Source organism: Myodes glareolus, chromosome X, assembly GCF_982192425.1.
Source record: "Myodes glareolus chromosome X, mMyoGla1.1, whole genome shotgun sequence".
Lineage (NCBI taxonomy): Eukaryota > Metazoa > Chordata > Mammalia > Rodentia > Cricetidae > Myodes > Myodes glareolus.
In genome coordinates, this window is record NC_142053.1 from 89,808,781 (window position 1) to 89,832,152 (window position 23,372).

Sequence of the window (23,372 nt, forward strand, 5' to 3'; positions counted from 1 at the left end):
TCAGCTGATAAGCATACTTGACAAGTCACAGGCAAGGTTTGAAAATAAAATTTCTGAGAAGTCCCCAGATATGAGCCAATCAGGATTGAACCCATCACCACACTCTGCTAATGTAACTTTTCTGGCTTTTGCCTTTAAATAATGTCCTCTAGAAGACCAGGGTACCTCCTCTTGCCACTGCTGCGCTGGTGAGGTCCCTGCCAGCTTGTATGTGGACACAATAAACCTTGCTTTTGCATTTCGGTGAGTCAGTCTCCCTGGTGGTCTTTTGGGGTCCCTAGGGACTGGGCATAACACTCATCTCTTTCTCTGCCCTTGTTTCTTTATGTCTTATATGTCTTACAGTTTTTCTTGAGCAGCTTTTTTCTCCTTTTAACTCCCATGTTTACATTAAAATGATGTTTTTGTACAAACAAGTACTAAAATTCCTTCCAGTCTTAAACCAAAAGTCTCTGTCTGGCCTGAGTGGAGGTCCCTAAAGCTTAGGGAAACTGCTCAGACTGTTGAAGATAACCAAGTGAAGCTAGGTCTGTGTCCCCACCACAACATTCCTGGAGATTTATGCTGAAATCCATCCTAAAAGTTGGGGGGCGGGGGTCCTTCTCTGTCATGTGTCTGATGGATCCTGTTAAATGTGGGTTCTGGGTTCCTTGGCTTCTGTTTTTCTACCCAGAAACCCACTAAATGGCTGAATGATACTCCCACCAGAAACAGACATTGCCTAGAACTCTGCTCCTGGGTCATATGTAATAGCACATTTGTGGGGGGGCTTGGCATGGGGGTAACATCCTAAAACCTGATTCCCTATATAACTGGTCTGGCAGAAATAAAGATATAATAAAGAGGCACAATCTGGCTATCAGACTGTTGAAACACAGACCCTAAAAAATATGAAAATTTCCCCAGAAATCTCATGCTGGGAGAAGAAAAGGGCACCAGGCAGAGAGGGAACTTGTCTTAGGAAAGAGATTATTTTCACAGTTTTAACAACTTGTCAGACCACCTTACAGGAGGAGACTGAAGCCGCCACAAGTGGCCTTGACCACACACTGGCCAGGACTGCTTAGATGTGCACATGTTTGGCCTTCTCTTTAAATCTTGACCTTACTTGGAGGCCCTAAAAATGGATGTGAAGAGGTTTCTGTATTTCTTTGCCCCTCTTTCCAATGTGACTCCATTGAATAAATAAATGTGCCTTTTCTGCTTTTCACTTTTAGTTTGACTCTTTTAATTGCCTTGTTGAGGAAGAGTGACCAGATCTGACTTGGTACAAATTGTGACCTCCAAGTTCCTTAACACCTGCACACCCTAAGTCAATTTCTTACCTCCTAGTAAAGCAGCCTGGTGCACAATAAAAAAGCCCCTTCGCTCTCAGCTAACTAAGAAGAGAAAGAGGAGAAAGGGGAGAGAAAAATATTACCAAACTTCACCTTTTGACCTTTGTGTTAATAAGCTTTTCTCACATCTTAGAGAGATATAAACTTTATGTGTCATGTGTGTCTATGATAATTGTGTTGTTTTCATAAGTTTTTGTGTCATAATTTTAACAAACCATGGCCACTTCAGTTGTCTTTTAATTAATTTTTATTGTGTGCAAAAATATTTTTGGCACACCCAATTAAAATAAATTTGTAGATTTACATACTTAATATTATGATTATATTCAAAGGCTTGATAGATACATACTACCTTATAAATTTTGGTACTCTAAACATCCGAAAACCTATTAAAAATTATAACTTTGGGTATAGTAACTGTTTATAAAATCTTAAACTGCTAATTATTTATTAGCAGTTTTATAAAACAATACTTATTAGGGCCATAAAGATTTCATTAAACTTATTATCATTATTTATCTATACTTTGATAAAGATTTCCTTCTAAAACAGATTGTAAATATATATATTAATTTTTTCAATTGTGTCATGGGTAACATAATAATCATGATTTCTTTCCCAAATTGTTAAATATAAGTTTTCTGTATTAAGGATATATATATATATATATATATATATATATATATATATATACACTGAAGATCTGTTAAATTACCTTTTCACAATGGGGATTACAAGAAATGTAATCCCACCTGTCAGAATGGCTAAGATCAAGAAAAGTAACAGCTCACACTGGCGAGAATGCTGGGTAAGAGATACATACATCCATTGTTCGTGGAATTGCAAACTTGTACAGCAACTATGGAGATCAATATGAAGGTTCCTCAGAAAACTGGGAATCAGTCTACCATAAGACCCAGCTACACCACTCTTGGGCATATAACCAAGGGATGCTCCATCCTACCCCAAGGACATTTGTTCAACTATGTTCATAGCGGCTTTATTCTAATAGTCAGAAATTGGAACATAGATGCCCCTCAACAAAAGAATGGATTTAAAAATGTGGTACATTTACACAGTGGAGCATTATTCAGACATTAAACAACAACAACAACAACAAGCAAATGTGTAGAACTAGGAAAAATAATCCTGAGTGAAGGATCCCAGACCCAGAAAAACAAATATCGACTGTATTCACTTATATCTGGATATTAGCTGTTAGATCAATGACAACCACGCTACAAGACAGAACCTCAGAGGGTAAGTATAGAGACATTAAGGGACTAGAGAAACAGATAGGAAAGGGAAATAGACTAGATAATTATGGATAGATGGGGGTGGGCTGGAACTGGAGAAGCAAGTGGGGAGAGTGGAAGAAGGGGTTGAGGGAGGGAATAGGAGGAGAGATAGTTAAAATGAAGGAACATCTAACGGGTGGTATGGAAACTTAATACAGTAGAAACGTATGTGTGTGTGTGTGTGTGTGTGTGCGTGTGTGTGTATGTGTATATATATATATATATATATATATATATATATATATACATTACATTACATCGAGTTGAATTGTTGGCCAAAGGGGTCCCATGGGAACCCCCAAACAGCCCAGGCTGTTGCTAAGACAATAGGTTGCTCTCCACAAACTGATGACAAGGCCCTATTGCTGAACACAACACCCACACAACTCACTGAACATGGAGAGGTCCAGCTGGTGCCTGCACAGAACTTCCATTCTTATGTTCTAGTGTCTTTGCTATGGGAAGGTACTCTGCATACTAACAAAAGAGAAACGTAAACAGTAACCTAGTCATAAACCCTCTGATCTACAATAGTGTTCTGCAGCTTGTGGGAATAACAAACCAAATTCTGATTAGACGTAAGGCCCACTCCATGAGATTGAACCCTTACTACCGATACTACTAGGGTAACCAAAAACCAGAGACTGGATAGCCCATGAACTAAGGTGAAATCAAATACTACTTGTCTAAAAGAAGGGAGGGGAGGTGGTAACAAAATGACTCCTAATGACATTCTGCTACACTTATAAATCATTGCCTCGTTCAGCCATCATAAGAGAAGCTTCCTCCTGCAGCAGAAGGGAACAAACACAGAGTCACAGCCAGACATTATACAGAAAGTGAGAGACCTTAGAACACTCAGTCCTAAATAGGATGTATCCATCAAATCCTTCCCCTCAGGGCTCAGAAAATGATGGTTCATACATCATTATGGGGTTCAGAAAATAACTGAGGAGCAGTGAGATGGCTCAGCAGGTAAAAGTGCTTGCAGACAAGTCTAAGGACCCAAAATGAGCGTGAGAGCCACAGGAGTTAGAGGACACTGCCCTCTAAATCAACTGGATAGAGCACATAGGAACTCAGAGAGCCTAAAGCAACACTACAGCTGTGGCCTGCACGGGTCTCTACCAGGTCCTCTGCATATGCATTATGGCTTCCAGTTTAGTGTTTTTATAGGACTCCACGTGGGCAAATAAGTGGACATGATTCTTATGCCTTCTGTGGGCTCTTTTCCTTCTGCTTGTTTGTCAGATTCTAAAGTGATAGCTTTTGTTTTATCTTATTATATTTTATGTTATATTTGAATATTATCTCTTAGAAGCCTGTTCTTTTCTAATCAGATCCAAATAGATTAGAAACTGGGAAGACCCTTAAGGAGTAGAGGGAGGGGAAACTGTAATCAGGATATATTATTTATGTGAGAAAAAAATCTATTTTCAATAAAAAGGAAAACTAAAATAAAAAAAAAACTCTATTCATGTCTTTAGCGAGAACTGAAAGAACCAGATGTTGGAATGAGGTGGGAGGTTCATGTTCCAAATGCCCTTCACCATCCTTAAAGCCACGAACAAACCTGGCAGCCATCAGTGTTCTCAGATATAGGCAAATAAACAGCTTGTAGACAAAACAAAAGAGAATCAGAGGTATACACTGTCAGAGCCTGTTGTCTGATTTTTCCCCGTTTAGGATAAAAAAAAAAATGCCCAGTATTATTTAACTCTTCAAAACCTTCGCCCTGTCTATATTTCCCTGGAACGTTGTTTTTACCCAAATCTAGATTCATTTTGGAGTAAAACGCCACTTATATGTCTGATCGTCTCTGATCCTTACTAACAGAACTTCTAGACTTCAAACTAAATTCAATTATGCCAGCCTCTTGAGGATACAAGAATTTGTTTCTCCTTTATTAACTATTAATAAGAGATATTAGTTTTGACTATAAAACTTTGTTATCAGCACAGAAGAATTAACAAGAGACAAAAAAGAAAAAGACAGTTTGTGCGTCATGATGGGATTAGAAACTAACTGAGGCCCGACGAGACGGCTCAGCAGGGAAAAGTGCTTGTGGACAAGCCTGATGATTCACATTTCGTCCCCACGCCACACACGACGGAAGTGGATGACTGCTACAAGCTGTTCTCTGACCTCCACGCATGAACTCTGGCATTCACTCTCCCATAAGTAAATGCAAAATAAGATTTGGAAAAAAGAGTAAAAAATAAATTATAATCCCTATCACCTGACCCTGCCAGGCTAAATGCCATTTCCACATCCATGATGACTTTTAGAGAGCAGTCATTTTTCCTTATGATTTCATCCAAAGGCTTTACCCTGCCAGTATCACAGATAGTGTGCTTAATTGTATAGAATACCAATGCACCCTGTTATGCTTTATAGGTGGGAGTATTATATAAAGCACTATAAAGTTTCTTTACAAAAGGAACAATAGAACTAACCTATGATCCAGCAATACCACTTCTGGGCATGTATTGAAAAGAAATGCAATCAATATTGCAGATAAAAGTCTAGTGCCCATGTTCACTGTACCACTACCACAACATCTAGGGATGCATGAATGAATGTTCTTTTAAAAATGTGTTCTGAAAACAATGACAACTTGAAATTTGCAGACAAATGGAACTAGAAAAAAGCCATCCTGAGTGAGGTAACCCAGACCCCGAAAGACAAATATAATATGTACTCACTCATATGTAGATAATACAAAAGACAACCAGAGAACCTAGGTAACAAAGAGGACCCTAAGAGAGACATACATGGATCCGTCTAGGAAGGGGGGAAAAAAAGACAAGATCTCCTGAGTAAATTGGGAGCATGAAGGACAGGGGGAGGAGGTGGGAAGGCAGAGGGTGGAAGGGGAGTGGGGAAAAAGGTATAGCATATTCCTATCCAAACAATTAAAATGAGAAGGATTTAATAAAAAAAAATAAAAATGTGTTCTGAGTTACCATGATAACCTGTGGATCTCTTTGTAGAAATTCTTGGCTATTTCATATGTGTCCTATACACTACAGCTTTAAAAATATGCATGCGTATTAAAATACATAGGAACACAACATAATGAAAGATATCAAGTACTGATATTGTTCTTAAAAGGATTTATTTGCAGATGGGCGTATTTACAAGCATGAAACCAGCAAGGATTGATGCATGGAGTATGAGAGATGTTACTAGATCAACCCAGGCCAGAGATAATATTGGCCTAGACAAGGAGGACACGGTGGATTTGGATATGTAAGAATCTAAACACATTCCTGGCACTTTCTGTAAAAAGAAATCAATGGAACGAAATGAGCAAAAGAGACTATTTTAAAGAGGACGAGTAACACAGAGCAAGGGCTGCAGCTCTGTGCTTTAAAATAATTCCATTGTACAGGTTTGCTACTTTCAGGCTATGACACAGAAAAACTCATTTAACCATTCTGTGTCTCATGTCTTCAGACCTGTTGTAGGGTAAAAGGGACAACTGGAGCAGGAAACCAAACAATCACTGAGCACCCTGACTCTGAACCCAGAGTCAGAGAAAGAAACACACCCTGTGTTTGAGACCTGGACCAGGGAGAGAAACATCTTTATCCCTGAACCCAGGACTAAGGACGTGTGCCCTGGCTCTGAAACTAGTGTCAAAGAAACACACTTTGTCCCTAGAATCAGAATCAGTGAAAGAAATGTGCCCTGGTCCTAAGATTAGAGTCAAAAACTAAAAAGGACCAGTGAAAGAAACACAGTTTGGCCATGAAGGCAGAGCCATCTCTGCCCCTGACCCGCTAAACTGACCAATCCCTGTGCAGGAAAAAACTAACCAATCTCTCTTCTCCCTGGGAAAACTCCACCCCTAAGAAGCCCTGTATGTGTCTCCACCCCTTCAGTTAAAGGCCACCATTTATCCCTCCCTGGCAGAGGCAGCCACTCTCCTGAACTCCTTCTTCCCAAATAAATCTCTTTCTCCAAAGAGTCTTGGGTGATAACCTTCATTTGCCTGAGCAGACTAGAAGAACCTGGCTGGGATGTCCCTTAGGGGACCGAGCTAAAAAACCTTGCTGAGATACCCCCTATGGGGCCTGAGCAAGGTGGAGTAGCACAGAACCTTGCTAGGACGCTCCTTAAAGGAGGCTGAGCAAGGCCGGGCAGGTAAAAGTAACAACTTTTCAAAGGAGCAGGGGCTCCTTTAGCAGAGTGTTAGCAAGAGAAGAAACACCATGGGCTGAAGAAGCAGATAGCTCTGCTAGGACGCTCCCTTAAGGGAGCAGAGCAGAGCTCAGCTGTAGCTGCTCTCCAGAAGAGTAGGATTACTATATCCTGCCGGAAGACCATCCCCCACCGCAGCCCAGCTCCAGGTAGCCTGGCTTCCAGATAGTCAGGACACCTTTCCTCCAGAGCTGAGCTGTGGAGGCTCTAAGTATTGTGGCTCTAAGTATAACCTGGCTACCTGATAAGCCAGCATATCTCTCCAACTCTAACTGTAACACATTCCCCTACACCTGTAACCTGGTATAATACTGCCCAGCTCACTGTGTTATAAAATTCATATGGATTACAATAGACTGCAGATAGCCCTGAACTGTATAGTGTGGAAAACTCAAATCGAGCATAAGCAGTCAAGCACGTTGGATGTGCCAAGCTCCTGCCCCTGGGATTGCCTGCCATGCTAGACTGGAACCTAGAATTGGGAGCTGAGTCACCCTTTCTCTGCCTCAGTTTTTCTCAGGGTATTTTCTCACAAAAACAAAAATGAAACTAGGATCTACCTTTTGGGTAGAAATGAGAGACAGAGCCAGATGGAAAATGAAATGAAAGTACTAAATGACTACTTCAGAATATGATGGTCAAAGAATAGAAAAAAGGAATATCCAATTTACAAGATCCTGTGCGTGCGTGTGTGTTTGCGCACACGTGTGTGTGTGTGCAGGATATTTTGGAGGAGATAGTGAGGAACAAGGATTTTCATTCCATCTCTCAATACTAAGGAACATGAAGATGAAAACATTTGGTCTCTAAAGAGATGTTTCATAATCATTGGCCATCAAGGGACCACAGTGGGAAAAAGCTCCCACAAAAATTGAGGAACTTATTTGGCCGTGTACCATCAATAGTAGCAGAAACTTAAAGAAAGTTTTGGAAGTTATGGTGAGAGGGAAGAGATGAAGGAAGGATTGGATCAGAGACAAGAAAGGAAAAAAGAAATGTAATCCCAACTAACAATAATGTTTAAAATCTTGGTATAAAAATACCTTATGTATGATTATAAATATATACACTGTCTACATGTGATTTTTCAACATAATTTACTCAATACAAGACTGGTTTATAAGTAAGTGTTTCCAAATGTGACTGGACAAAAAAAAAATCAGTGAAATGATTCCGAATGATATTCTGCTATACTCACAGATCAGATTGGTTCGTAGTCCAGTTGTCATCAGAGAGGCTTCAGCCAGCAGCTGAAGGGGGCAAATGCAGAGACCCACAGTCAAACATTAGATAGAGAGTGAGCCCAAATTAGAGATCTCCATAAGGTCCCTCCCTTGAAGTTCGAGAAACCCCACAGAAGATGGGGAGGCGAAATAGAGGGTGTCAGAGGGAGCAAGGACACCAGGAGAACATGGCCCACAGAAACAACTAATAGGTCATGGGGATTCACAGAGACCGCAAAGCCTGCACGGGTCTGTGCTAGGTCCCTCAGTATGCTATGGCCGCTACCTTAGAGGCTCTGTGGGAGTGGGGTTGTCTCTGACTCTTCTGTCTGCTCTCGGGACCCTTTTCCTCCTACTGGGTTGCCTTGCCCAGCTTTGATGTGACAGAGTTTGTGCCTGGTTTTATTGTATCTTGTTGTGCCATGTTCGGTTCATGTCCCTGGGAGGCCTAGTCTTTTCTGGGGGAAGATGGAAGACCTGGATCTGGGGAGCAGAGAGGTGGGGGAAAGGACTGGGAAGAATGGGGGGCAGTTGTGGTAAGGATATATTGTAAGAGAGAATAAATAAAAATAAAATAAGTGCTTATGTAAACTAAAGTTATTAACTTGGCCCAACTTCATTTTGGCTTATAGTAAAGTTAAAATTTTAGGAACAAAATAATGACAAAATACAAAGGAATACATTTACAGAGATGGCCAATGGTCTTAAACATTTCTTTGATACAATTAGAATGAATTTTTAAAATTTTATTTTTTTAAAAAACAAGATATACATAATCATACAATTCTGATAAAGATGTTAGCTCCTTGATCCTTATCTCAATTCTGGTTCTATAACACGGTCCCTACTGATTGACTTTAAGAGAAGATTTCTCATATTCTAGGATATGTTTTCTTACCTATTAATTGTCCTCCTTTGAAATATTAAACTCCTTAGTTTAAAGATTAAGAGGATAACTCACCTGTGTGCCTTTAGATATGTTTTATATGTGAATAAATACAATTTTAAAACATTAAAAATTTTTAAAAGGTTTTAAGAATATTTATACAACTACTGCCTTTTTAAAAACAAATGAGTTTTTCAAGAGTCATGTCTTAGCCAAGCCTACGGAAGAGAAAACCCTAAACATATTTTTTATTGTCATTAAAAAAAACACTTAAAAAAAGATTTGGAAGCTCCTGGCCGTCCCTATGTGCCCTGTCGTCCCAGACACTGTGGGCACTGTGGGCACAAAGTGGTGACTGCAGGAGGCTCCTGTGGCCTGATCCTCTGTGGGGGCCTGGCAGGGACAGGCCCACTACTGGCTATGCTTTCTCAGGATTTGTTCAGCTGGGGCCTGCCAGGTGAACAGAGTGTGGCTGCCCGGCTGCTGCCCGGCTGCTGCCCCTTGCTGATGTTTCTGGAGTCACTAGGCCAAAGAGCCCATTGGCTGGAATGAGATGAAGAATGTCCCATATCAACCAGGAAAGCATGGGTGTGCTCTATGCCCTGTCAGATGTGATGGGGGTGTAGCTACTGCTCAGGACTATCTGCTGGGGGAGAGGTAACTGCGGTGGGAGATCCAGAGCCCTCAGGGGTAGCATGGGTCTCTCTGTTTACACTTAACTGATAAGAGTGTCATGCATGGGTCCTGTGTGCCTCTGCCCAGCCCACCTGATGTTTACATGCGTTTGTCTGGAGGACGTGCCAGCCCAGCCTTCTCCCCTGCATGTCCCACACATTGCCCACAGCCTGCTCCCCATAGTAAACGGCTGTCCAGCCTCCCACCCCTGGTTATCACTGTACAGTTTTTTTCAATGCACAAAGTGGTGTACCTCCTCACATTTAGTTCCTTCGTCCCTCCAGCCTTCCAACTGGCATTGGTATCCTAATTCCCTGGCTTCTGGAAGGTATCGCTGTACATTGTTCTCAGGTAGTCTTCTGGATGTCCTTCTGAAAATGGTGATTTTATATGATTTGTCATGAAATTTGTTCTAATAAATCATTCTTCCATGTGGCAGCAAAAATAAACAAAAATACTTTCAGGCTGATCAAGACATTTTAAGAGTTTACAGATAATCTTAATGTGTTACATCATAATGATATATTTAAAATAATCATCTGCTTTTATTTAAAATAATAATAAAGTCATAAATGCCAAACTTTATCCTGCTCTGGACGTTTTACCCTCCTTTTGATGCCTCACAAACATTAAAAAAAGGAAATGCTTAAGCCAGGAGTGGAGGCAGAAGCAGGTATACGTTATGCCTCAAGTCTTTAACAAATAATTTAAATTGGGTTAAGAATAAAAAACAATTAATGCATTTTACCTTTATGCCTTGTGACATACACATCTTCATACACATGATCACAAACAGGAACTGCACACATGAGAACACTCTCACATGCACTTACATATGACCATGCTTGGAAACTGCATGTGTCTGCATATGTTCATGCTCAGTAACTGTAAATATGAGAAAACATGCATCTGTACTGACACGTGCCCATGCTGAGGAACTGCCCACATATGAACATGTCCTTATGCATTGACATATAACAATAGTGAGGAATTGCATATACATGAAAACACACATAAACACTGACATATGACCATATATGTGAACATGTATAGATGCACTGATGTATGACCATACCGGGAAAGTACATATATTTAAGCATGCATATATATGCCAATATGTAACTCTGTCTAGTGTCTTAATTTTTCTACTGCTGAGATAAAACATCATGACCAAAAGCCACTTGGGGAGGAAAGGGCTGGTTTGGTTACTTACATATCCTGAGTCACCATCCCTTGAGGAAAGCCAAGGCAGGAGCTCAAACTGGAGGAAGTTGGAAACAAGAGCTGATGCACACTCCATGAAGAAGTGCTGCTTACTGGCTTGCTCAGGCTGCTTTCTTATAGAACCCAGGACCACCAGCCCAGGGACTACACCACCCACAACTGGTTGGATGCTCCCTCATCAACCACTAATTTAAAAAATGCACTACAGGCCTGACTACAGCCCAATCTTATGGGAACATTTTCTCAATTGAGGTTCCTTCCTCTCAAATAACTCTAGCATGCATCCAGTTGACAAAAAAAAAAACCTAGTCAGCAAACCCAAGAAGTGAACACGTTTGAACATGTGCATATGTGCCAACATATAAATATGGTCAGGAAATACACATGTGAACACTATATACATTCACTGACATGGCCTTGTATAGGATTGCATGTAGGTGAGCATACACATGTACACCAATATGTGACTGCACTTGGGAATTGTACACATATGAACACTACATATGCGCCCACATGCAACCACAGGGGATTCCACATATGTGAACATTTGCATATGCACCAACCTATTCCAATGATCAGGAACAGTACACATGTGAACACGCACATATACACTAGCATATGACCACTCATGCTCAGAACTACACAAGTGATCACATGCCTATGTACCAACATATTCCAGGACTCGGGATTTTCATGCACGTGAATACACCATGTGCTAACATATGACCTTGCTCAGGAACTGCCAGTGTGTAACCACACACATACACCACCATGTGGCTATGCTTGGGAACTGCACTTGTATGGACACAATCATATGCACTGGCATGTTACTGTACTCAGGAAGTGTATAGGTGTGAATAGCATGTGTGTGTTAACATGTAATAAGTAACACCTAGGACTGCCTGCATGTGAACACTCACAATATGACCCAACATATTCCCACCATCCAGAACTGCGTATAACACACTGGGCATGGTGACACACACTTTTATTCCCAGCACTCAGGAGGCAGAAGTAGGCAGATGTCTAAGTTCTAGGCCAGCATGGGCTAAAGAGCAAGCTCCAGGACAGCCAGCGCTACATAGAAAAACCCTGTCTCAAACAAACAAACAAACAAAAAACCAAGTGCAGGACAGTCAGCGCTACAGAGAAAAACCCTGTCTCAAACAAACAAACAAACAAAAACAACTGCATACAAGTGAACATGTGTATACAAACTAATATATTTGAGAACTACATGAACATGAACATGTGCATATATACTGACATATGATCACATATGGAACTATACACAGGGAAGCAAACATATCACAAACGTGACTATGCTAGGAAAAGTATATGCATGTGAACATGCATATATATGCTGGCATGATCATGTTCAGCAAATGCACATGTGTACCAATATGTGACCACACTTGTAACTTGCAAGTATGTGAGCATGCACATATGTGCTGATTATGTACCACACTGGGAAATGCACACAGGTGAATGTAAGCACATGCATGTGATTCGTTTCAGAACTTAATGCTTGTAAACACACAAATTTGTAGACATGTGACCACACTCAGAAATGCACATGTGGAAATACGCATATAAGCACCGTGTGATGCCTCTTGGAAGTTACATACCTGTCAACTCATGCATATGTGCCAGCATGTGCTCACTCTCAGAACTTTGTATGCATGTTAAAATGTGCATATGTGCCAACATATTACCATACTTGGAATTTCCATGTGTGTCAACATGCACATATGTGCCAATGTGATCAGGATCAGAACTTCCACAGGTATCAAAATGCTCATACATGATGATGTGTGTCCATGCTTAGAGTGGCATGCATGGTAACACATTTACAAGATATGTGTCTACTCAAACTACACACATGTGAACATATATATGTTCTGATATGTGATGACTCCCTCAGAAGTACATGTCAAAACACATATATGAACCAGCATATGTTTGCTCTTGACACTTGGCATCTGTGTAAAAATGTGCATATAGTGATATGTTACTATACTTGGACGCCTATCAAAATACACACATGAAAAGGCTCTGGATTCAATCCCCAGCACCACACAAGCATGCACATAAGCTATATACAGGCAGACACATGAAAAGTAAAAAGAATTTATGACATGGAACTGAAAAAAACAACACACATGTACTAACGTGAAGAATCTGCCAAGGAAGAAAGTGGAAAAAGAAATACAATGTATTCAAATACGGGTTTTGGTTTTGTTTGTCATGCCAGAGATTGAGCCAAGGGTTTCATGCAAGCTAAGGATGCAATCTAACATTAGCCACAACCCAGAGCCTTCAAATAAATATATTTTATATTGCCAACAGTTCAGGATCCAATGAAAAATGTGTTAAATATAGAAAGAAAGCAGCACAAAATGGAAACAAAATCTTTTGGTCCACGAGCCATGATCAAAAAATAGTCCAAAGGCAACTGATCTATCATGGTTGAGCGGTAACTTCTGTGTGGCACCAAACATGGAACAGCTCTGTAATACTCAACTATCCCCCCACAGAGAAGGTAAGTCTTAGCATAGCTTTCAATCATGGCTAAGAAGACAGCAGTGGGAAGCCAATACCTTTCAGTTAGGAGACAGTCGGGTACTATTGATTAATAATCTCCGGAGTGAGCTGAGGTGTAAATCAAGTAATCTCAGTGAAGAAACTTGTGAACTCTCTACTCTGCAGAGGTGACAAAGAGAAGCCAAACGAAGAAAGCCTAAAATAACAAGAACATAGCTGTAATTGTGACGAAGCTCAAATACACGCAGAGTAGTGGTCCACTAAAACAAAAGTACTTCAACATAAAAGAAAACAAAAGGCTTCTGGGTGGCCGGGAGAATTCTTAGAGCATCAAATTTGTTTCAGCTCATTAATCAGGTAACAATACCAGCACTACTCCTGTCACTTGGCCCTATTAAAAGCATCCAGTATTAATTTAATAAGTACACACCCATTTGTGTGTTTACTGTCTTTCCAGTTGCTATCAAATCTGGAAGGTCAACTAAACAGACAGCACAGGAATACAAAAGGATTAGTTTCCAAATCTTAATGAAATTTGGAAATTCTACATTCATTTTCACATGCTGTAGACATGCCAACCTTCTGGGCTGGCTGACCAGTCAAAAGAGGCTCCTGTTGGTCCCCCCTCACCTTGGTAATTCAGAGTTCCATGAGCCGTGATCTGAGGAACCATGAGAGAGGAAGCCACAGACAGGGAGCCAGTACACCGCAGTATCTTCATCGCCCCAGCAGCTAAGAACATGCGCTATTTCATCCTGCATTTCTCCCAGGCATTCAAGAACTGAAGACCTATACAAACTAGGGGGCAACCAAGACAACCAAGGTCATTGTGACTGTTTTCGGAATGTGTCAGTGTCTGAGTTACTGGTCTATTGCTGTAAAGAAACACCACAACCAAGGCAACCCCTTCAAAAGAAAGCATTTAACTGGGGGCTTGCTTACAGTTTCAGAGGGTTAGTCCATGGTCATCCTGGCAGGAAGCAGACAGACATGGCTCTGGAGCAGTGCTTGAGAGCTTTACATCCTGATCCACAGACAGAGAAGGTGAACAAGACTGGAGCTGGCATAGGCTTTTGAAACTACAAAGCCCACCCCTAGTGAAACACCTCCTCCGACAAAAGTCACACCTTCTAATGTTTCCCAAACAGTCCATTAACTGTGGACCAAGCATTTAACATAGGAGCCTATGGGGCCACTCTCATTCAAACCACCACAGTTAAGAATCTGGTTCCTTCTGTTGATTTCTGAAGCATCACCTCTATATCTTTCTCCTCATTTCTGGGTTGTAGGGCAGAGTCTGCTGACCGCCAACTGGTGTGGCCCTAAAGAGTAAATATTGTCAGGGAAAAGCACACTAGTTGGTTATCCAGTGCCAGTCAGCCCTGAAAACATAATATTAGTAACATTATATGGACTGAAGAGGTTACAGTTAGGAATATACGTCTGTGTGTAAATATGTATGTGTGTGTGTGTGTGTATAAATACATATATATGCATGCAATAACAATTGATGGCAAAAGACGCTAAGGATGTAAAAAAGATCATGGAGGGGTATATGTGAATGTTTGAAGAGAACAAAGGGAAGCAGGAAATGGTGTAATTAAAATAAATCTCAAAAATAAGCAAAAACCAAAATCTCAAAGTGAGGCAAATAAAAGCCAACTCTTAAAAAAAAAAGGAGTAAAAACATTGCCTTTAGCACACATGCTCATGCTCACACACACCCTCCATACACTGCACGTGTGTGCATGCAGACAAACAGATACACACAGAGACACACACAGGAATGAGCCTCTCACGCTACACGTGTACACATAAACCATACAGATACAGCACTGGAGATGCTCGCTTAACCTGTTACTCATATCAGTAAAGAAAGCAGGCCAGCTCTGTTTGAATCTGGATTTTAATTATGTACATAAATAGTGATAGAAGAATGAGGAGTTCTAAGGCTTGTACATTATTTCCATGTGAAGGACTGCTGATTAGTTGGCCTGTAATATGGCATCACCCAAGATAGCAAAGAGGTTTAGTGTTGTTTTTCCTGAAGAAAGTCAGTTTACTATATCCAATACTGACTCTCTGCCATTTGTCTGTAGAAATACTGATTTACCGTCTGGAGTTTCCAATGTTTACCTATAACTAAAAGAAAGAAAAATATAAGTTAACTCTACCCAGGAAAACAAAAATGACTCTAAAATTATGCATTTTGAAGTGTATTTAGGTTTAAATTAATAAACAGTATAATTTTTTACAACACTATTTCATCACCATAAAAAGAATGAGCTAGAAAACACAGTACCTATTCTCATTTTGCAGAAGAGTGAACCAAAGCTCAGATTGTGCTCCACCCATACTACATCCAGACTTTCAACTGGCTGAGTACCCAAGCATACTGAAGTATATGGATGATGCCAAGTACATGCCTAAATGGCACAGCAAATACCATGCACCTCTTGCCCTCTGAGGACCAGGACATACTTCCATGTATCACTGAAGGAGAGCACAATCCCATCATCCTCAGACAGTTGGATGCCTCTCCTCACACCTTCCTTTACCTCACATCCTTCCTTCCAGGGATGAAACACACACAAACGCACACCAAAGCCAAGCTTAATCTTCTCCAGACTGTCTTTTCCATCATATATGATGAGCCTGCACAGCTCTACAAGTTTATAAATCTGTTACGTGCTGGGGATTGAACCTGGGGCCTGACACACGTTAAGCAAGCACTCTAGCACTGAGCATAAAGCCCAACATCTAAGCTGCCAATGACTGACTATTCACTTGAGCTTTTAATGTAAAATCAAAAATTCTTAAACATGCAAACAACTAGCTAATTGGTCTCTCTCAGTTTTAGTGACATCCTAAGAATTTAACAGATTTACCGTTTTGTTAAATTCTGGAAGCAACCTATATTAACAAGGATTAAGTAAGCTCTGGTAAAGTATAGACCAGGAACTATGTAAATAAAGAAGGGGCAAAGTAGGCCTACAAATACTGATGGAGAATATACACAATAAATCCAGCTGAAGAAGCAAATTCCTTATTTAACACACCTACGTATAGTGCTTAGATATGAGCACATAGATAGTCTATGAGATTCAGTAACAAAAAAAATGAAACCTAAATCTGATCATGCTTTCAGATCCAACTGTTGCTACATGGGAAAAGAAGAAAAGAAAGAAATGAAGAGAAAAGAAGAGCTGGCACCAAATGGGTATATTTAGCCACCATTTGAACATGGCAAATTTAAGACCAAAAAAAGCCAAGTTTTTCAATGAATAAATGAGGAACAAGAAACTATTACATTTAAAAGACAAATAAGAGATTTATTCACTAAAACGTGAAGGACAGATAATATTTAAGTCCTGGTTCAAATAAACCAACTATAAAATTATTACTGAAAGGCCAGTATGACTGAACAAGGCTGTACCCCCAGCACTCAGAAGGCTGAGGCAGAAGGATCACAAGTTCTGAACTACGTAATGAGGATGTATCTCAAAATAACAACACTAAAATTATTACTGACACAAACAGGAAAATCTATACACTAACTAGATATTAGAGGGTATTAAGGAATTACTGTGAGTTTCTTTTGGTATGATGATAAAATTATACATACCTTTTTGGAGTTTTTTGTGTAATTGCAGTCAAAAAAAACAAAAGTATACAAATGTGTACTGTCTATTTAAATCCATGCATACTTCAATGCCTATAGCGTACCAAATTATGAGCAGAAACTATCTCTGGGAAAGAAATAATGACCAGGAAGCTGTTAAAATTTTTATCTGGGGCTGGGGTATACTCAGAGATAGAGTGCTTGTCTACCATGTATAACCTCCCAGGTTCCATCCCTAGCTTCCAAAACAATAGCTACAGCCAAAATATACTGCAATTTTATTTTATGTGTGCATAGTGTGTGTGAGTGTGTGGATATTTATGCATGTGCATGCAGGTGCACATGTACCTGGTGGCCAGAGGTTTACACTGGGTATCTTTCTCAACACTGTATACCGTATTTTTCAGACAGGCTCTCTCAGTGCACCTGGAGCTCACTGAATTGGCTAGATTCCAGCCATCGTGCTCCAGGAATCCCTGGCTCCACCGCTCCAGTGCTGGGACCACAGGAACACGCCCCCATACCTAGCTGTTTATGTGGGTGCTGGGAATCCAATCTTAGGTCGCCATGTTTACATGACAATCACCTTGCTGACTAAACCATCTACCTAGTCCCCTACTGCTCTTATAATTAAAAACTAAACCATCAATAAAGTTCTAAAAATTCAGGACTAAAAAATTCAAAGTTGTATATAGGGTAAGTTGAACCCTGGTCTAGAACCTTCTGAACACTGATATGGCTTATTACCTACGTCTTTTTGTTGGATCTCATCCCTATAGAGAAATACAAAGACATTCTATATAAAGTATCTAAGGACTTGTATGGCCCTCTGGAAGCTCACTCTCTAGTCTCTCTTCTGCTACGATAGTCACAGAAATGCTGATTCTGGGGCGGAGCCTGGGCCTCTGCCCTTTAACAAGAGCTCGAGGCAGTTATTAAATTACCTGTCTAACAGCAGAGAACTCCTGACTCTGCATTAGTAGAAATGGCAAAGGGGAGCTAGATTTGCTCTCTGTGACACCTCAATCAGGATTAGGACTGTTATGTAGGAGTCAAAAGAAAATATCTTTCACTTACTATAAGCAGCAGCTTCCTAAACTATCAGGAGTGTCCAAAGACAACTGCCCTGTGAGGTGTTTCCTACCAAAGGCAGCGTAACGGGGGTGATGAGCAGAGCAACAGAGGATTCTGCTTGAGGCTGGGGGTTGCACTGCATGACTCTCAAATTCCAAGTGATATGACTCTCTGGCTCTCGAAGAACAAGGAGATAGTTGAGAAAGGAAAGCCTCAAACACAGACTTTGGGGCATTTTAAATAGTAACTGTGATATACAGCAATATAACACAACTTTTTAAGATAGGCTGACTGACTTTTAACTCACTGGTAGAATGCTTGCCTGGCAGGTGTGAAGCCTTGGGTTCAATCCCCAGTGCCACACACACACAACTAATCATAAAAGAAAACTCATATTCATGGCAGGAAATGTGAAATAAAAATAAAGTTCAAATAAAAGTGCACATTTAAATTTTCTATATACCTCCTGACCTAACAAAATATACCACCTTTCTTCTCTAATTAATAATTGTGGTTCTGGGTTTGTCATCCTAGCTACACAGGAAGCTGAGATCGTAAATTCAAGCCTAGTCCAGGCAACTTTATGGAAGAAGTGTCTAGAAAACAAAAAGGAAAGCAAATGCTATGGGTATAGCTCAGGGGTAGAGAGAGTGCTTGCCAAGCATGTGTGATGCCTTGGGTTCAAACCCAGTACCACAAAAAAATTTGTACATGCTCCCATGAAATTAAGTATAATTGAAACTATAATAATCCTCTTTATAGATCTATCATAACTAAGCTAGTTTCATGCAGCTGAATACCTAGGTTAATTTTTAATTCCTTATAATTTGCTAATTATCAAGACATGACACGATCTATTATATAATTTTAACATATACACAAAATACTAATACAATTAATGCTTTTATACTTAGCAGGTGCTTGGTAAGTAAATATTAAACAAACATGAATAATAGTGAGTTGAATATAAGACCAAAAGAAATTGCACCGAGTTTCTAACCTCTGTCTGGTTCTAGTTTATCTAAAAAAATCCTGGCACTTCTCAAAAAGAAACACAAACATAATTAAATAAGCCATGGCACTTAAAGACAGAAATTAAAGACAGAATAAAATATGACCCTTATGTTTCAACATTAAGGTGAAAGGGCTATAATTAATTAATTAACTAACAAGAAATCATTTTAGCTAGCACTAACAACACTGACAATAACCAGAAGGTCTTTGTTTCTTTGTTTTATTCTTTACCTGATTAAAATGGGCAGAACATGGAGTTTTCTATTTATTTCCAGGTGAATTCTTCACATTTCCTGGCTTGTAAAAGAAAATGGAAAGCTTTAATGCAACTTGAAAAGAGATAGTGAAATATGTCAAGGTGTCTTCAGTATTTGGCTGAACATAAACATGAAATATTATTATTTCCTTGTAAGGTGGTCAAGCCATTTTGTTGAAGGTCTGAGGTGGGGTGTCAAAGAAGGGATTGAGACCCTGAAATATCAACTGGGGCTGCAGTGAGACATGTTAAAGGAGGTTATAATACAGAATGACCCATTTCTCAGGAGACTGAAGAGATTAGTCCGTTTCCTTCAGTGTCCTGTTGGGAAAAGTAGCTTAGGCACAGAGAATATTTAAAAAGGCTATAGGAATTCTTATGATCCAGCCGAATGGTTGATTCCATAAAAAGCAAAATCAAATCAATATTCAAAGATTTATTTCTTAAAAGTTGGATTTATTACTACATGCCACTATCACTGACGTAGAGGGCTTGACAGATGTTAAGAAAGCTTCTTGCATTATCCACAAGGGCCAGTTCATTAAATGCACACTCTCAAAGAGCTTTAAGTTGAGCCACATCCATTCTGCCTGACTATCCTTGGGGAACATATAATTAATTAGGTCATATCCATGGGAAGACATGTAGAAAAGTTTCTAGTGGGGAAAATTCATGTGCTTAAGTTCAGGCTTTCCTTTTCTGTATTTTTTAAGACTTACATTCTGAAATCCTATTAATAAGACCTGCCTGGATATCAATGATCAAAACTCAGGAACTGGCAGTCTGAACAACTCTGGGTTGCAGCTGGACAGGCCGTGAGGCTGTGCTTCAGGAGACTAGACTTGGTGCAGGTGGCCCTGGTGGTCCTCTCTCTCATCAGCACTAATGGGTGAAGGGAGGAGTGTGAAAACAAGAACATGTGACTGACTGTCAGTGCACAGCATAGTTTCTGGGCAATTCTAAACTCTGCTCCAGGGGGTTAGAACAGTTCTCTATGTACTGCTCTATGCCCATCATACCAGCATAATGAACACTGTCCTCTCTCACTCACAGGAGCATCCTAGTTTTGATGATAACATGGGCACCCATCTACACACCATAGTACTTTATAGAGGAGTTCTGGGGAACAAGACCATATGCACTGCCTGGTGATTCAACACAAAATACAGAAGCTGGCCAATGGAACTCTAAAAGACCTATTATTAGTGCTAAGTGCTAAGCCCTCCCTGCACAGTCACTCCCCACCCCATCCCACATGTGTGTGCACATGTGTGCACATCGCATTCAAATATTTTGTTGCATGAACAAATGGAATAGGAGAGAGACTAGGGGTCTAGCGAGGACTTTTAGGTAAAGCCTAAGACCAAGGATGGCGCTGCAGACCTATCATCTAAGCACTCGGAAGGCAGAGAAAGGAAGACTGGGAGCTGATGACCAGTCTGGTCTACACACAGAGTCTCAAAGAGGGAAGTGATTCATTAAAAAATAAGAGATAAGTCAGGTGTGATGGCGCACACCTTTAATCCCAGCACTTGGGAGGCAGAAGCAGACAGATCTCTGTGAGTTCGAGGCCACCTTGGTCTACAGAGAGACTTCCAGGACAGTCAGGACTACACAGAGAAACCCTGTCTCAAAAATCCAAAAACAAAGATATAAAAAGAAAGTTATGAAAGTAACACAATCAGGGCTAACTACTGGGTCTGCCATAAAGTAATGTGGCTTCCCACCTAATTAAATTGATTTACTACTTGCCAAGTATATCTAATGATATTCTTTAGACACATTCTATTCATACCTGCCAATCTCTCAACCTCAAAAAATAAGGTGCCAAATTTTCAAGCTTTTCAAAAATAATTCAGATGAAGAAAATAAGCAGGCAGAGTCTTCCATTCTACTGATTGAGAAAAGCAATCTGTTGCTAAGAACACGGCCTTGTTCAGACACATATCACTTATAATAATACAAATCAGAACCAATATCTCATTTAAAAAAATACTGGACCTACTCACCCTTGACCACGTTACAAATTAAGAGCTCTCTCGAGACAGCACCATGATCTCAAAGGAAACAGCATTCTCACTTCAAAAAGCAGTTTGTGATTTAAGAATAAGCAAAAAAAAAAAAAAAACAAAAAACTACTGCATTTTCAGAACAAGTTTTCTTTAAAAAATATTTTCCTTATGTGATTTTAATGCATATTTGTTTTTCAATGTATTATTACCATGTCCATGAACACAAATAACAATTTATGTTAGCAAAACTGAAATGGTTTCTGAAAAACTCGAAACATCGACACATCGATTTCTAATTATGATGCACTGCTATGTCAAGGTGGATTTTCCATGTGGTGGTTAATCTTCATTGTCATTTTAACTGGATTTGGAATCGGACACAGAGTTGTGTCTATAAAAGTGTTACCAGAGAGGTTAAACTGAGGCAGGAAGCCCTCCCCGAGTGTGGGGGCACCATCCCATGGTCATGGTCTCTGGTAGCAGACTAAACATACAGGAAAGCGAGTGGAGTGCCAACATTCCTTGCACTCTTCTGGTAAGATGTGAGGAAGTAAGTAAGAGTCACAGCAAGAGCCATGCCATCACCATGCCTTTCCAGCCATGAGGACTGTGCCTTCATATCAAGACCCCAAATAAGCTCTCCCTCTCTTACAGTGTCCCTTATCAGGTACTCAATCTCAGTAACAAGTAACTAATATGGCCAGTCAAATATTAGGAGCTTTGCATCCTCCTAAAATCTGTGAGTCCTAGTATGAGACAGGAATTTGTGACTCTGATTCCCAAAATCCACGACTGAAAAAAAAATGCAGGTATGGTGGCACATTCTTGTAATCTCAGAAGTGGGAAGGTAACAACAGGAGGATCCCTTGGGCTCAGAAGTCAGCCAGCCTAGACTAGGGAAATCCCAGGTCAGTAAAAAAACAACTCTCAAAACAAAAGAACCCAGGTGAACAGCACTTGAGGATGACATTGTCCTCCGGACTCCACTCCCACATGTGAGTGCACAGCAAACACGCACATGCCTGCTAGTGTGCACACACGTGCGCGCGCGCGCGCACACACACACACACACACACACACACACACACACACACACACTAGGGTCCTGAAGTATTTTCAGCAATTGTTTAACTCCTCCAAAATGCAATTTCCTTACTTGTAAAATGAAGGTAATAAAAACGTGCCTGTCAGGCTCCTGAGAAAAGAGCACTCTGAGCTAGGCTCAATGGATGTACCCTACTGTATGATAGGGCACTTCTTTTTAATAAAAAAGTAGTTAATAAATGAAACCATCCTAAATGTCTATCGGTAGATGAATGGACAAAGAAAATGTGGTATGTATTCCTTAATAGATGGGTTATAAATAACAAAATTTTTGTCATATTTGCAAAAAAAATGTATTTGCAGAAAAATGAAATGGATACAACTGAAGATTATTATGTTAAGCAAGGTAAGCCAGATTTGGAAAGACAAACACTGTATGTTTTCCTTCCTATGTGGCTCCTAGATTTTAATTTGTATATGTATACACACACACACACACACACAGATACCTGTCAGTATGGGTGTGAGTGTAGGTGTGAAACTAGAAAGTAAGCCATGAGAGGTGAAGAAGGGGACTTAGAGCAGGGGGTACTAAACATATCTGATATTAAATACAGGGGTTACTGTATAGAGAAAGACTAAACATATCTGATATTAAATACAAGGGTTACTGTATAAAGAAAGACTAAATATATCTGATATTAAATACAGGAGTTACTGTACAGAGAAAGACTAAAAGGGGATGGGGGATAAGAAGCATGCGGAAGCAGGATCAACAAGAACAAAGTATGTATGGAAATGCCAGAAAGAATCCATTATTTTGTACGCAAATGTAAGAAAACAATGCAAAGTGTAAAATAAATAGGTGAGGACAGATGACCTGTTAAAGATCCCAGCAAAATTCCAGTTCACTGGAACATGGTAGGCAGGATAGTGGTGCCACAGATGTCTGTATCT

The 23,372-nt window shown here is 40.1% G+C and overlaps 1 protein-coding gene and 1 long non-coding RNA gene across 8 annotated transcripts in view; both read right to left on the reverse strand.

The window, feature by feature from the left end:
* The window catches only part of LOC125410317 (uncharacterized), a 35,903-nt gene extending 20,728 nt beyond the window's left edge, over nt 1–15,175 (reverse strand). For 3 of the 4 annotated variants that reach the window (XR_015737029.1, XR_015737027.1, XR_015737028.1), the window contains exons 1-5: nt 14,336–15,175; nt 14,024–14,191; nt 13,450–13,589; nt 9,879–9,996; nt 8,040–8,091 (exon numbers count right to left, since the gene is read on the reverse strand). This is a non-coding gene — a long non-coding RNA (uncharacterized LOC125410317). Of the gene's footprint in view, nt 1–8,039; nt 8,092–9,878; nt 9,997–10,838; nt 10,887–13,449; nt 13,590–14,023; nt 14,192–14,335 lie in introns of all 4 variants that reach the window. The other variant, XR_015737030.1, reaches the window with a different exon arrangement.
* Nucleotides 15,176–15,281: 106 nt separating this feature from the next.
* Apoo (apolipoprotein O) overlaps nt 15,282–23,372 on the reverse strand; it is a 47,409-nt gene continuing 39,318 nt past the window's right edge. For all 4 annotated transcript variants that reach the window (XM_048449812.2, XM_048449813.2, XM_048449811.3 and 1 more), the window contains 2 exons: nt 19,335–19,400; nt 15,282–15,535 (listed from right to left, as the gene is read on the reverse strand). In XM_048449812.2, the coding sequence (XP_048305769.1) occupies nt 19,365–19,400 (36 nt within the window). In that variant the 3' untranslated portion in view covers nt 15,282–15,535; nt 19,335–19,364. The remainder of the gene's footprint in view (nt 15,536–19,334; nt 19,401–23,372) is intronic.